This window comes from Antechinus flavipes, chromosome 1 (assembly GCF_016432865.1).
Source record: "Antechinus flavipes isolate AdamAnt ecotype Samford, QLD, Australia chromosome 1, AdamAnt_v2, whole genome shotgun sequence".
Classification (NCBI taxonomy): Eukaryota; Metazoa; Chordata; class Mammalia; order Dasyuromorphia; family Dasyuridae; genus Antechinus; species Antechinus flavipes.
Window position 1 is genome coordinate 311,699,085 of NC_067398.1, and position 14,398 is coordinate 311,713,482.

A 14,398-nucleotide genomic window follows, 5' to 3' on the forward strand; every position below is an offset into this window, starting at 1 on the left:
GATGCAAGAGAGTTGGCTCATTAGCCCCTTCAGAAAAGAAGGAGGGTGGCAGTCAAATGAAAAATATCTCATTCTGAAAGGGGGAGGGAGGGGGAGTGGCAAGGAGAAGCTGATTCTGAGGATGGGGCAGAGCCATGGAACAATGACAAATACAATTTCTTTCCCACTCTATTACTCTAGCCCCAGCCACACCGACCTATCCATTCCCAGAGAATTTAAACAATAAATGATCACTCAACTATGTATAATTTCCTGTGAAAATAATTTTACTGAAGACAACAGTGCACAACACACATTGACTTCTCGTCTCTCCCAAGAAATAAGAGTTGAAAATGGCTTCATGGTAGGGCTCTCTCCATTCTAGCCAGCTCTATGGCCCAAACTTCAACAGTCACCTTACCAAATCAGCTTCACTTCCAATTCCCAGGGATCTTTAGGATGGAAGGGATCAAACAGCTATCTCCCTCTTCTGCTATGCACCCCAAAAGAAATACTGCCCCTCCCCAATTCACAAGAGACAAATCCTAAGGGGCCGCATTAGCTCAGGTATGCCTCCAGAAGAGCCAGGCTTTGCCTCTTAGTGCCACAGTACTCTTCAAATTGTTTCCAGAGAGAGGCATAGTAGGGTTAAGTCCAGAATTTTGGGGAAAGAGGGAGGTTTATAGTGATGTGGGACTTGGAGAGAAGTAGGGCAGGGATCACCCAGAGAAGAGGAAGGTAGTTATGTTACTGTGAGACTGTAGGGGATACTGAATGAGGTATTTAATTTCCCTCCTCATGTTAAAGTAGACAAACCAATTACAGGGATAACACCTTTTCTTCTCAGAGGTCTCATACTAAGACTTTTCATCTTTCTTCCTAAGATTCTGGGCTTGGCTAGGGATGGCATCAATATGCCCATATTTGACCTACCAGTTGACCTTCTTCAATAACTCAGTGCTTCTCTTTCGAGTAGTTTTTTGGGGGGAGTGGAAAGAGGGTGGGGGGCAAAGGCATCCGGCCATTCGTGCCTGGGTCTCTACCTCAGACATTTGGGTTGGATAGTCGGAGCCCCCTTCCCTAATTGCTGAGAAGTGAAGGGGCTGAGGAGAAAGGGCATTCTTCTGTTGGCAGGTTTCCTAGAGACTGAGCCTTCCCTCCCAAATCAGGTGCATGGATAAGAGTTGGGGGGTGTCCTAGTGACCCCAAGGAGCTTTCATTTAAGGGAAGAAAAGTTATCACCAAAGCCAAACTTTGCCCTTGATTTCATGTTCTTTCCCGAAGTGATGAGTGCCCCAAAACCATGCTGGTGGGCAAAGGCATAGGCGGAGCGTCGTGAACTTGTGCGTCTCAATCTCATCCGGGGTGGCGGTGGTAGAGGGTACTTCATGCATTCACGGATCTTACTGAGAACCTGGAGTTTAAGAGCAAGGGGTGAAAGGAAAGAAAGGAATAAAGGAACTCACAGGAAGCATGAGGCCCTAATTAGGTCTCAAGGGCAGCACAGACCAGCTGGATAGACACAGGTAACTGGGGAAAATGAATCAAGATTACAGTGTCAGGTATTGGGATACAATGAAAAGAACAATGAATTTATAGTCAGAGGACCCAAGTTCAAATACTTCTCCTTAGTACTTGTGTGACACATGCCTTGCACTTCACAAATGATTTTTGATTGCTTGATCAATAAGTCCCTTAGCCCCTCTGGGCCTCAGTTTTCTCATCTGTGAAATGAGAGGGTGAATATTAGATGATCTCCAAGGTTTCTTCCACCTCTAAATCTATGATCCTATGATCATAAAATGCTAGGGATCACCTGGTCCAATCCATGTGTTTTACAGATGAGACCCAGAAAGGAGAAGTGACTTGGTGTCCGAGCCAGGATTGGAAGTCAGGACTGCTGATTTCCCAGTGCAGTGCTATGGCCGTAATTACGGGAACTCACGGGCTTACAGAGAGGCATAGGCTCAGGACGCAGAGGAAGAGCTATATATATAAGGGACATGTGCCATGAAGGGACCCAGGCCACAGAGAGACAATGAGAAGAGGTGAGTCTAGGGAAGACATGGGCCCCAGAGGCCACAAAGACATCTGAACCACAGTGTTTGCTGTGGTCTTCAAACCAGACAGCTTTGCCATGGCTGTCATTTTAGAGCCCCAGGGAGGCCAGGTGTTCCAGGTCAGGCTACTTCATTCCCCCAGGGACTCAGTGCTGGGGCCTTCGAGTCTGCCTCTGAGAGGGAGCCGGGTAGAGAGGAAGGAGAGGGGATCTATATGCCAATAGATGCTCCTCTTCTAGTCCTTCTGGCATTCTCATTGAGAAAAGTTAGGAAAGGAACAAACAAAAAACCCAATTTTGTCACTTTTGCCAGAGTCCAAGCACATTTTGGAGAATCAAAGTGCCTGTTGGGGCATGATAAAAGGCCCAGTCTTTTTGGTATGAGAGCAGGGCAAAGACAATAGGGACCTATAGTACCAAGGTATGTCACCTCCTTACCCTTCTTTTGCTCACCTTGTCAACTTTGGTGGGCACAAGCTCTATCCGGAGGAATCTGTACACAGCCACGGGCAGCAAGCAAAGGACCACGGTGAGAAGGATCGTCAGCCACACCTGAGGCTGGATCAGACTGTTCCGAGCTGTACCTGCAATCCCCCCCGACACACAGGAGAGCCTGGGCCAAAGTGCTTAGGAATGGAGGGGAGAAGCTGAGGGTGGAGAATATACTGGTCATGGGCTAGTGACAACTCCATGGGTAATATTAGTCCCCAAAGGCAGGGCAGGGAATGACTCTTGGATGGGACATAAGATGTAGATACTTCTGAGGTTTCCTTCAGACTGCAAATGAATCTCAGTGGAATTATCTATATATCCATTACCCTCCTCTTCCCCCCTTCCATTAATACCTATAGTTGCCTTTGTCTTGCCTGGCAAAACATAGTGCAAAAGAGAAGACAGGGAGACCTGAGGATTGGGAAACTTCTTCATTGAAGGGAGAAAGAACCCAGGGGTAGCAGCTATGAAAATAAAGGTGATAAAGAGGTCAGGAAAGGGTTTATGCTCTTGCAGAAGACTAGAATGGAGAAAACAAATTAGTGAAAAGGAGAAAAATAGAAACTAAGATCAGGAATGTTGAACATCAGGGATGATTTAGGTCTTAAGACTTAGATTCTAAGTCCTCAAACTACGGCTCCCGGGCCAGATGCAGCAGTTGAGGATGTTTATCCTCCTCACCTAGGGCTATGAAGTTTCTTTATTTAAAGCCCACAAAAAGAGGTTTTATTTTTACTATAGTCCGGCCCTCCAACAGTCTGAGGGACAGTGAACTGGCCCCCTATTTTAAAAGTTTGAGGACCCCTACTAAGTCATACAAGCTTAATACATTTTAAACTGTCCTCATTGATGGAAAAGGGGTAAGCTGAATGTATTGTATAAATGAGGGATAACTCATGAGTGGTTTGGGGTGCTCTGTTGTGATCCTTAACAATGTCAAGATAACCAGAGGAAGGCTTTCATCATGGGTAGACCTCTGTGCAGGGTTTTGGGGCAGACATACAAGCGATGCAGGATAAAAAAGCTTTACTGGGTTGGATCTGCACCTTCAGATTTGAGGTTCCACATCAATGAAACCACAAGTCTTGTGGAATACCTTTCTTCATTTCTGCTATTTTTATCCCTCCATATCATCTTTAGAATACTTCCAAGTGTGCTTGCTTCAAGGAGAGGAAGGGAATGTGTGACCCACTGCATTCCTTTCTACAAGGGGATTCAGAGGACAAAAAAATCCTGATCAGAAGCAACAGAAGGAATAAACTGGTCAGTTTCTAGAGTCTATTGAAGGAAAGGAACAACAGCTGGCTAAGAATTCAGAACTATTTTGAGAGGGGTTATAAGTGAATGAGACCCTATAGCCCAATGGGGTGAAGTCAGCTTTGAATCTCTCTCCTGTCCCATGAAATCCCCTTTTTTTGACCTGAGGCCTGATCCAAGCCCCATCCTGAACTCTACCCAGGCTCACCCAAGAATCGGAAGGTGTTAGGGAAGAGCAGACACAGGCCATCACTATAAAGGAGGAACATGAGGCTGAAGTATAAGATCAGGCTGCCCCAAATGAAGAATTGGTTCACAGTTGTCCAGTAGGCTGTCTCCAGGCCCACCTGAAAATCATCCACCTAAGGGTCAGCCCCTTTCCTTCCCTTGCTATAGACCAGCCCCCTGCCACATCAACCTCCCCACAACTGGCACCCTTATTCCTCCCTTCCCTATCTATAAGTCTCCCTTCCTCCTTTCCACCTCCACCACCGTACCTGCACAGTCGCCACCACGAGCAAAGAGGTCTGCACTATTAGGGCAAAAGACTGGTAGTCAGAGATGTCCTTCCCACTGCTTTGCACTGAGTTATAAGTAGACCCATAGGGGACGAAGAACAACACCAAGGAGCTGTAGATGCCATAAATTATACACTTCACAAATTCCTTCTTGTTGAAGTAGAGGTTGTATTGGCCTGGTTCATATAGCTCAGGGAATCGAAGGCTCCACAAATCATTCACATCCTAAAAGCATGGGGTTGGAGCCATGAAGGTAAGAAACCAGCTTCTAAAGATTTTTTCCAGGCACTAAACATCTTTCCTGCTTTTTTTCAAGGGCTGAAGAGAGATTCTCCTTACCCTCCCAACCAAGGTCTATTCCCACTTTCAGGAATACTACCACCTAGCATCTACATTCTCAGGACTAGACACTTCCCTAGGTGAGGAAGGCTCCTTCAAATCATGATACTAGGGATTATTCCAAAAGGAAATAAGAACAAGATAAAAGTCCTCACAAGTCCCTTCTACCCTCAGGTCATACCAAAGTTAGAGTAGATAAGCAATAGAGATAGGATACTCTCAGGTTCAAATGTCATTTGTTTTGCATTCATCTACGTAGATGAATGCAATGTGGTTTTAGTAGCTGGAGAGCCTCCTGTCCAGGATTCTAAAACTCTGGATTCTCATCTAAAGTCCTCTAATCACTAGTGAGAGATCTTGGACAATTTCCATATCATTCCTTTTTTTCTTCCCTATCTCAGAGGGTTGTTAGGCAAATCAAAATAAAGGAATATATGTGAAACCACTTGGAAAAAACAAAAAATGATAGTCCCAAAGGCCTGGCCCCCTATGCACCCCAGTGCCTCAGATGCAATAGAATGAGGCTCTTCTGGAAACACCTCTGAGTCAGTGTCATCTTGTAAGTTGGAGACTGTTGGATGAAAGTCTCAGCTCTGGTGAGTCTTGAGTAATGAGGAAGAGAGCTAATGGAGGCTAAGACTGATATAGGATCATAGGATTTGGAGCTGCCCAAGTGAGAAAATTCATAGCTGGCCTAGCTATGGCTCCAGGTCCCCTTCAGTCTTTTTTCAGTCCCTATTTATACACTGTCTTCAACTTTGCAGAATGTTTTCTTCACAACAGGTAGGAATTCTAGATATCAATATTTCTATCTCATAGACGAGGGAACAGAAGCTCTCAGGAGGTGAGGTGATTTCCCCAGTGTCACATGGCTAGTAAGTACAGAAAGCAGAATTCAAACCGAGGACTCTGAGGATTCCAGTTTTAGTACTCTTCCTCACACTGGGTTGTGACTTTTACAGAGGCTCTCATTCTGCCCCTGTGGCCCAAGGCTGGGGCACAGGGTGGGGCAGGGGTACTATTTCTGAAACAGATTTTTCCACAAGAATTTCCAGACTTTTAGGAGTTCCAGAGGGGAATTCCAGACCAATGTAGAAAATGTGACTTTCCATTACTCCTAACAAGTACAAATTTCTCAAGACTATTTTTAAAGGTCTCTCACTCAACTGCCCCATTCCATCTCATCTGTACTCCTCATGTGATTCTCTCCAGTCAAACTCTAGTGTTCTTCTGGGGAGTAGGACAATTACAGGCAGATAGATTGGGTTAGTAGAAGTCTGGCACATTTTTCACTTCTCCTCATCAGTAATCCATATTCTTCCCCTTTGAAATCTCTTCTTTCAGGAATTCTTTCCTAGTTAACCTCACTTGTCCTCTACACTACAATTTCCTCAGTACTTATGAACTCAGTTACACTATACTGGAATTTCCATGTTTCCTTCTAATTGCTGTACTTTACTGTACTTTAAGGCAACCCAGATTTACATAACAGATACATCTGGGCAGTGATTTTTATTTTATAGAAGAATTTTTTTCTTTTACAAAAAGATTCACTATCAGGTTTTCCCATCTCCTCATCACATTAAAATAAATCTTTTTAGAAAAATTCATTTTATACAACTATTTAGAAGCTCACTTCCAGCTTTGCTCAGTTTCACTCAGCTGAAAAGCCATGCCTTTCCCCTATTTTGTTCTAAAGGGGAGGAAACCTGTCACTGCCTGGAGATTGTGCCTGGGTCTTACCTGGTCAAAAAGGGTCAGGGCCAGGACAGGGAGAGATGTGTAGACCAAGTTGTAGAAAGCTATAAACCACTCATCATAGATCGTCTGCAGAGACACCAAAGAGAGAAATCAGATTAATCTCTCTTTCCATATTTCATGGTATTCTCCTTTCCCTATGAGCCTGGGGCCAGTTTCCTCATTAGGGATATTGGGGATTAGGGATTGGTGATTAGGGACTGTCGCTATTGGCCACACCCTTGCATTTCATAGGTCTTGACTAGGCAGAAAGCCAATTTTTGATATAGGTTCTTCCCTTCCCCCCAGCTTTCCAGACACTATGATTCTTCCTAAAATGAGGGCTTTATGCCAATGCCTGGGGGGTAGCCATGTTGAAGATAAAAGGTAGGCAGACTTTCAGTTTCCTCAAAAACTGCTTAGAGACTACATATAGGTTTTCATGTAGGTCCTTGGACATATAGATTGTTTAAGATTTTATCTAGGAATAAAAGAATACTGATTATGATGCTTATCAGAGCAAGGTAGACAGGCTTTTGAAGATCTTTGGCAGACTTAGGCCTTCCTTCCCTCCCTCCCCATATAACTCTTCTTTTTCCAGTGCTCCAAAATTCAATATAACCCATGTAAGGCTGCCAACCCACTTACTCTTTCTCCCTGGACTATATCTAAATCTATATCTAGTTTTAGCTTTGGAAGGAGTAGGGGAAGTAGCCACCACAAGTGGTAAGGAGGATGGTGCCCTTGCCTGACTTCTAAGCCCTCTCTTAAGACCATTCCTGATCTGTCAAGTCAGCAGATCTTCTCCAATGACATTCCCAAAGTTTCTGTGGTAGTAATGAAAATGTGGGAATACCATATTCTAACTTAGCTTTTTCAGGACATGGAGCTTCACAGTGGAATCCAGGGCTAGGGAAAACATTGCACTGCATGGCCTAAAGCACGCTCCTGTGCTAGCCATCCCCCTGAGCTCAGCTTGCATTGTCCCAGAGCCTTCATAGGGGCTCCTCCAGATTCTGGGAATTTCTAGACTGAGAAATATTTCAGTTATAAATGAAGAGAAGTTGATTCTATTAAGGACAGATAATTCACTTAGGGGAGAGAAAGGGATATCTTGGCAATGATACTGGTGACTGAACTGATAGTCAAGCCCAGAGAGACTTCATCAACATCTGCCTGAAGGCATGCCTGGGAGTACTGTGACATGGGTGCCTGACCTACCTGTGCAGAGAAGCCGGAGAAGAAGCCATACCAGAAATGCACCAGTGTGAAGGCAAAGTTCTTGTAGAAGAAATAGCGGAGGAATTTGCACATTCGTAAATAGGACCACCGACCATGGACCAAGAGCAGGCGCTGCAGAAAGCGGAACTGGGCAAAGGAGAAGTCACTGGCAAGAACGGCTTGCATCCCCTCCTGGCCACTGATGCCTACCCCAATGTGGGCAGCTGCAATGAGATTCAGGCAGTTCTTCACTTACCATACCTATTTCCAGGACTATTAATTGGTTAAGGATGGAAAAGAGTATTAAAAGCACAATGTGGCTCTCACTTAAAGCCACTTGACACCTTTACCTCATGTGCTGATGGGATACTGGATAGAGTGCTGGAGGTGGCAGTCAGGAAGAATAGGGTTTTACTCTCCTACTAAGCAAAGTCTTTTTAATAAGCCATAAATAAAATTGCCCTGGTAGAAGGAAAGCTTATTTGATTCATGCAAATTATTTTCTTTATTTTTTTATGCTGATTTTTTTCCCCAGGAGAAAGGAACTTTTAAGTTCTTCCAATTAATCACAAGCACTGAAATGCCAGTTTCTGGGGAAGCTTACTTTTCTCCTTTCTAATAGGAATTAATTGGCTTTTCTATTTGTTTCTGCTCTGTACTGTTAAAAGGCACAGAGTTGATTCTGCCATTTACTTGCTAAAAAACTTCCTGTTACTTTTAAGATAAAATACAAATCCCTAATCTAGTCTTCAAGATCTCTCATAACTTGCTCTAAACTCTCTTTCCAGGCTTATTCTGTAAGTGCCCTCAGTTTTTACTGCTGTTTCTCATACTTGACATCCCATCTGTGCGCATTCACACACACCATCCCCAAGGCCAAGAAGGCTCTTTGCCTCTGTCTCTTCTTTCTCCCACCCCCATTACAACTTTCAGATTCCTTTTCTGCCTTCAGTGTTCAGCTTGGAAGCCGCTGCTTCCTATGTCACTACTATTGATATGAAGGAAGAGCAACCTGACTCCCCAGACCCACTTGCCTTTGATCATACTGACGTCGTTGGCTCCATCACCAATGGCTAGTGTCACCACCTGCTTGTATTTCTTCACTAGTTCTACCATTTGGGCCTTCTGCAGAGGCGTCACACGACAACAGATCACCGATTTGCACATACAAGCTGTTCTGAGCAGTTCCACCTCCATGTTCTTCTCTAGGGCATGAGCCTGTGGCCCCAAATACGCAATTTACTCATTAGGCTACTCAGTAACCCTCTGGCCTCTACCTTTTTTGTGTCCCCCACAGGAAAGCCTCCAAACATAAGGGTTTTTATTAAACATTCAGTGTGATAACCCATGCTCCAATATGCCTTTGAATAGTGAACAAGCCCCAAGGCCAGGTCTGTATTCCCTCATTTCTGATCTAATCTATAGAAAAAAAATATTACAGAATCTTACTCAGAGTGAAATCAATGGGCTAGTTCTCAGGTACAGATACTTGCTGGACCTGGAGAAATAGATTGTACCTGAAGCTCCTAGGACATGAGGACCACAGTAGATGTAGAACTTCAGATGGAAAGCTTATTCTCAGCAGTTCTCTGAGGAAGGATATTCTCAGAAAAAGGGAGCTACTCTAAGATTTCTCAATTACCTCTGCTTTGAGATATTACTTGGGAAGGAGAAGGGTGTATGTATGGCAGTAGTTCCTAAATGAGCTCCCTGAATGAAAAGGAAAGGTTCACAGCTTCCCATTGCCCACCAGACTGTGGCCATTGATGACTAGGCCGAAGCTACCAGTGGCCACTTCTTCAGGCATGATGAAGTTCTTCCTTTTTGTGCGGGCTAAAAAGGCAGTTACTGGGTCTGTCTCCAGTAAAGAGCCAGGTTTCATCTTATTTCTCGCTGACCTGAAAGTAAAGAATGGTTGATCAAAACAGCTCTCTGTCCATATATCTTCCCTGGGATGGAAATGGTTCCTTCAAGATCCTGGGACCTAAGCAAACCCTAAACCCATGCTTGCCCATCAGTATCTTTCCTTTCCTTTGTACTACTCCCCATAATGTTCCAACATCCCTCTTATGTCCTTCAGAAGACTCTTTTTTTCCTCCCCGGCTGTCTCTCAATACTTCATCTCCTTTCAAATGTTCAAACTTCCCCAACCTTTGCAGGAGGTCCTCCTAATCCCCCATATCACCTCTTTTTCTCGGTCCCCAGGTTACCCCAGAGGTCACCATATCTATTTTTTTCTTTCATATTCCTCTCAACAGTCTATCCCTCTTCTTCATTTTTTTTTATCTTCTTTCTGCTAAAAAGTTCTTCTCAGCCTCACCTTTCCCAGGCTCTACACTGGAGTAAAACCGCACAGAAGGAAAAGACATTTGCTGAACTGACCCCAGGACTCGACCATAGAAGGTAATAGTTGAGGTTGCCCTCTTGTTAGTACCTGAGTTCCTGCAGGACCATGCTACTGTCCTTGGCATTTATAATGAACACGTCATCCATATCATCACTTAGCATATTGCAAGCATAGGCAATATTCACTGCAGTCTCTGTAGAGAAAGGGATTATGTCATGAATGACTAAGGAATGGTGCTTGGAAGAGCCATTCCACGCTTTTAAGTGATCAGATCAAGTCTACATCTGACCAATTATTCCTTCCAGAGCTGAGACCTCCTTCACTCATTATTCCCTTTAGACAATAATATCTTTAGATGACCTCAAGTGTGACCAAATGGCTCAATCAGCTTACCTCTTACAAACAGGCAATTGTTATTCATCAGTACATTCCTATCAGGTATCTTCCATGAAGCCTTCCCTGATTGCCTAAGTATACACTGATTTTTAAAATCCTCTAGTAGTATTTAGAGTATACCTTCCAGCTCAGCATTTCAATAAGTATTAAACACCGATCATTTAGGTTAATGAGAGACTGAGTGATGTGGGACGGTATATGAGATTCTTGTCCTAGGGAACATTTTTTCTTTCCCTACATTTATTTAAGGGGCCAAATCCAATAGGAAACAATTCATCATTATTATTCAGTCATTTCAGTTGTATCTGACTCTTTGTGCCTCATTTGGCATTCCCTTGGCAAAGATACTAAAGTGTTTTGCTTTTCTTCAGCAGCTCATTTTACAGATGAGGAAACTGAGGCAAACAGGGTTAAGTGATGTGCCCTGAGGCACACAGACACTAAGTGACTAAAGCCAGGTTTGAACTCAGGAAGATCCCAGACCTGGCATTCTACACAGTGTGCTACTTCACGGATCAGGAAACAGAAACCAATAAAGAGCTAGATTATATGATACAGACAATAAGTGTTTTAGAAATCCAAGAAATAGAGGGTCTCTGTAAAGTGGAACAGTTGATTTCATGGAGGAAACAGGAGTTGGAGTTAGACATTAAAAAATAGAAAAGAGAAAGCATTTCAAACAAAACACATGTAGGATATCACATGTTGATGCATAGTGAGCCCAAAACTGGGCAGACAGTAGCAAAGAATATGTTTTGAAGGACTGTGAGAGATGGAATATATCAAGGGTCCTAAAATCTAGAAAGAAAATGCAGTTTATTTTGCCTTACCATCATTATGGTGACTAGCAAGCTGGCTTTGGAGTCAGGAAGATTTGGATTCAAACCTTTCTCTGACAAATACTAGTCCTCCATGTTATCCTTTAAGATTGTTATGCCACAGTTCTCTTTTATTGTCCTGACTCAGTTTCCCTAATTATCCTGACTCAGTCCTGATTCATTTTCTCTAAGTGTTCTGCCTCAGTTTATAACTGTCCTGCAAAAACTCCCCTCCTTCTTTATCAGAATATTTGATAAGGATAAAAGATCTTATGTTTTATCAGAATGTCAGAATGTCTCTCCCCATCCCAAGCTAGCAAAATATCAGATACCATCTTATCAAGATGCCTCTCCCCATCTCTGGTGGCTCGCCCCACCCTGTCAGAATTCCCTTCCATTCTTAGTACCTTGCCTCAATCTACCCCGAGTCTGAGCCATGTGTGTGTGTGTATATATATATATATATATATATATATATATATATATATATATATATATATATATATATATATATATGTCATTGTTGGCTGGATTCTTGGAGATGATGGTCTCATTCAGCCCTGGGACCACACCATGGATCCATTTGGTCCCAGTAAATCTCTCCCATTTTATAAATTATTAAATACTCGTTAATCTCTATCTTGCTTAGCTTCTTAGCATTACATTTTGGAGGCTCCCCAGTGAGATGTTAGAAAATGAGCAGGATTAGAGATAAGAGACTTTTGGGTATTCCCCTTGGGCCTCAGGGTAGCTGGGGATCTGAATTCTTGGCCTGGAGAGGCCCAGGCCCCCTGGATTTTTTTTTTCCAGAGCCTTGGGGAAAGAGCAGTTTCCAGCCACAACTGTACCTGAAGCCTGATAGTGGACACCATTTCGGCCACGAGAGAGTAAGTCTGGATGTCTTAAGATCTGTTCTATTCTATCTGTATAAGACCTGTTCTGTTCTGTATGCTAGCATCTGGATTCCCAGAATTATGAAATGCCGATGGGCATAAATTCTGGGAGTAGGGTCTTCTGGATGCAGGGGACCCTACCTGGGTGTCTAAGACACATTTGTGTGCCAGTTGGCACAACTCTGGGCATTCCAGAATATAAATCTAGGTTGTTTTTTTTTTTTAAAGATGTCATCTGGCTAAAAACTGTGTGTTAAATGTTTTTGACTGCACAGTCATGTCCATGTGTTCTGTGTGACTTGTTTGGTTCAGAGCTCTGTTAAATTTAGAAATTTGAGAATTAGTTACTTTGATGTTGCAATTGTACTTAATATAAATTTCTTATGATTTTAAACTTTTAACCTGTTGTACTAATTTGTGAGTAAAAGGAACAAAAAGGCAGATGGTTTTTCCTTGAAGCAAGTTTTCAGAGCCTGCTAGAGTAAAGGGCAATAAAACCTTATCTGATTGAAACTCTGGCTGGAGAAACATCTAATTCAGAATTTTAGGATGATTTTAAAATTGTGGGAAATAATTTTACTATTGCCTTTGCATGCCAAATTTGTTCTGAGGATTCTTTTGGGCAGTTTTAAATTGTGGGAAATAATTTTACTGTTGCCTACGCAGGCTAGATTTAGTTATCTTTGAATGTAAGATTTTAAGAACTTGTTGGAGTGAAGTTCTGTTAACTTACCTGAAAGGCCTCTAATTAGGTAAAGAAAAGTCTGACTTTCCTAAATGCTCCAACTCTGGCCAAAGTTGGGGCTTAGGAAAAGTCCATTGGGAATAATGGCCACGTGGGACCAGACAGAAATTCATTATTTGAAATATGATAGGAAAAGCAGTTTTATGTTATTGGCAATTTAAATCTGTATTTGATTGGATTTTAAGTTAAAATATAGGTTATTAAAACAAAATGCCAGTAGCTTACCTTGGGAGGTCATGTTTGTATCTCCCTACTTAGATGTTATGTTGCTTTCTAGAAGTATTGGGTAATTTGTAAACTCTGCTCTGTTGGGTATATGTATTAAGTCTTATGAAATTTGGTTTTTAAAGTTTTTTAAAAAGTGATTTAAAGACAAGGGACAAGAAAGATTGATTTGCAAAAGCAATTCATAGTTTAAATGGAGCATCTAGTATTGGTTTAGGAATGTTTAAAGCATGTTGGAGAAGTTTTGAGCATGTAAGCACTGGGAGAAGAGAGACAAGAGATGGAACAGGAAGAGGGTGTGAGAGGAGAAAGAGAGAAGAAAATAGCTTTCCAGAAATGGAGAACAAAAAGGCACAAATCCCTAGTGAATTTGCCATTTGCCATGGGAAAGGAGATACCCCGTGAGGTTAGAGCCTGTCTTTAGCTAGCAGATTGGATTTGGGGAATATGGTACCCTAAAAAGGTTAGCTGTGAGAAGTTGGGGTCAGGAAGCATGGTGGAATGGAGGAAGGGCGACCACGTGGAAAGGGACAATCTAATCCCCCTGGCCCCATTAAGATGTTTTTGTTTTTTTTTTTTAATTTTTGTTTTTTAAACAAACTACAGCTCCTTGCTGGTAAAAGTATTAATTGCTTCTACTGTTTAATTGATATTTTAAAGAATCTTTCCGATTCTTTTATGTGGAATTGGGCATTCTATATAAGTTTAATTAATTGTATCCTGAGGTTATGCCCATAATTTAAAGGGCTTCTGAAAATAGTTTTTCCTTGTCCTTTTGAAAATGTTTCTGTTAGATATGAAAGATAACTTGTGAATTTACTGAAACAAATTTATTACTGTTATCAATATGAGGTTATGGTATTTCTAAAAGTTTAATAGTTTTAAGAACATATTGGATTCTTTTATGTGATATTAAGTATTCTGTATAGGATATTCTAAATTTTAATTGATTGTATTGGGTCATCCTGAGGTCATCCTGAAAATAATATTTTTTTGTCCTTTTGAAAATCTTTCTGTTATAGACAATATGTAATTTGGAATATTTGCCTATGTATTGGGTATTTTTAAAAGCAAACTGATTTGTATGTATAATGTTCTCTTATGGAAACATCTACTTAGATATGAAAGAAGTGAACTTACTGAGACAAATTTTTACTGTCATACATATAAGATTATGGTAAATATCTGTTTAGGATTTGTCTAAAACTTGGTCAATAGAATTTGTTATTAGAAGTAAAATTCTTTGGGCTTATAGTTAATACTATTTGGGAGTTTTAAAGCTCTATAGTTAGTGGGATAATTAACTGGAGTAAAAATGAATTAAAGCTATTTTATCCTGTTTTTGCTGAAAGTTATATTTTAACTGCTTATT

The 14,398-nt window shown here is 41.8% G+C and overlaps 1 protein-coding gene across 1 annotated transcript in view; it reads right to left on the reverse strand.

Annotated features, from left to right (window-relative positions):
* Positions 1–255: 255 nt before the first annotated feature.
* Positions 256–14,398, reverse strand: part of LOC127545473 (phospholipid-transporting ATPase FetA-like) — a 99,786-nt gene continuing 85,643 nt past the window's right edge. The window contains exons 16-24 of the mRNA XM_051972788.1: positions 10,037–10,142; positions 9,353–9,500; positions 8,637–8,820; positions 7,603–7,826; positions 6,388–6,471; positions 4,285–4,530; positions 3,996–4,134; positions 2,492–2,622; positions 256–1,393 (exon numbers count right to left, since the gene is read on the reverse strand). Coding sequence (XP_051828748.1) covers positions 1,196–1,393; positions 2,492–2,622; positions 3,996–4,134; positions 4,285–4,530; positions 6,388–6,471; positions 7,603–7,826; positions 8,637–8,820; positions 9,353–9,500; positions 10,037–10,142 — 1,460 coding nt within the window. The 3' untranslated portion in view covers positions 256–1,195. The remainder of the gene's footprint in view (positions 1,394–2,491; positions 2,623–3,995; positions 4,135–4,284; positions 4,531–6,387; positions 6,472–7,602; positions 7,827–8,636; positions 8,821–9,352; positions 9,501–10,036; positions 10,143–14,398) is intronic.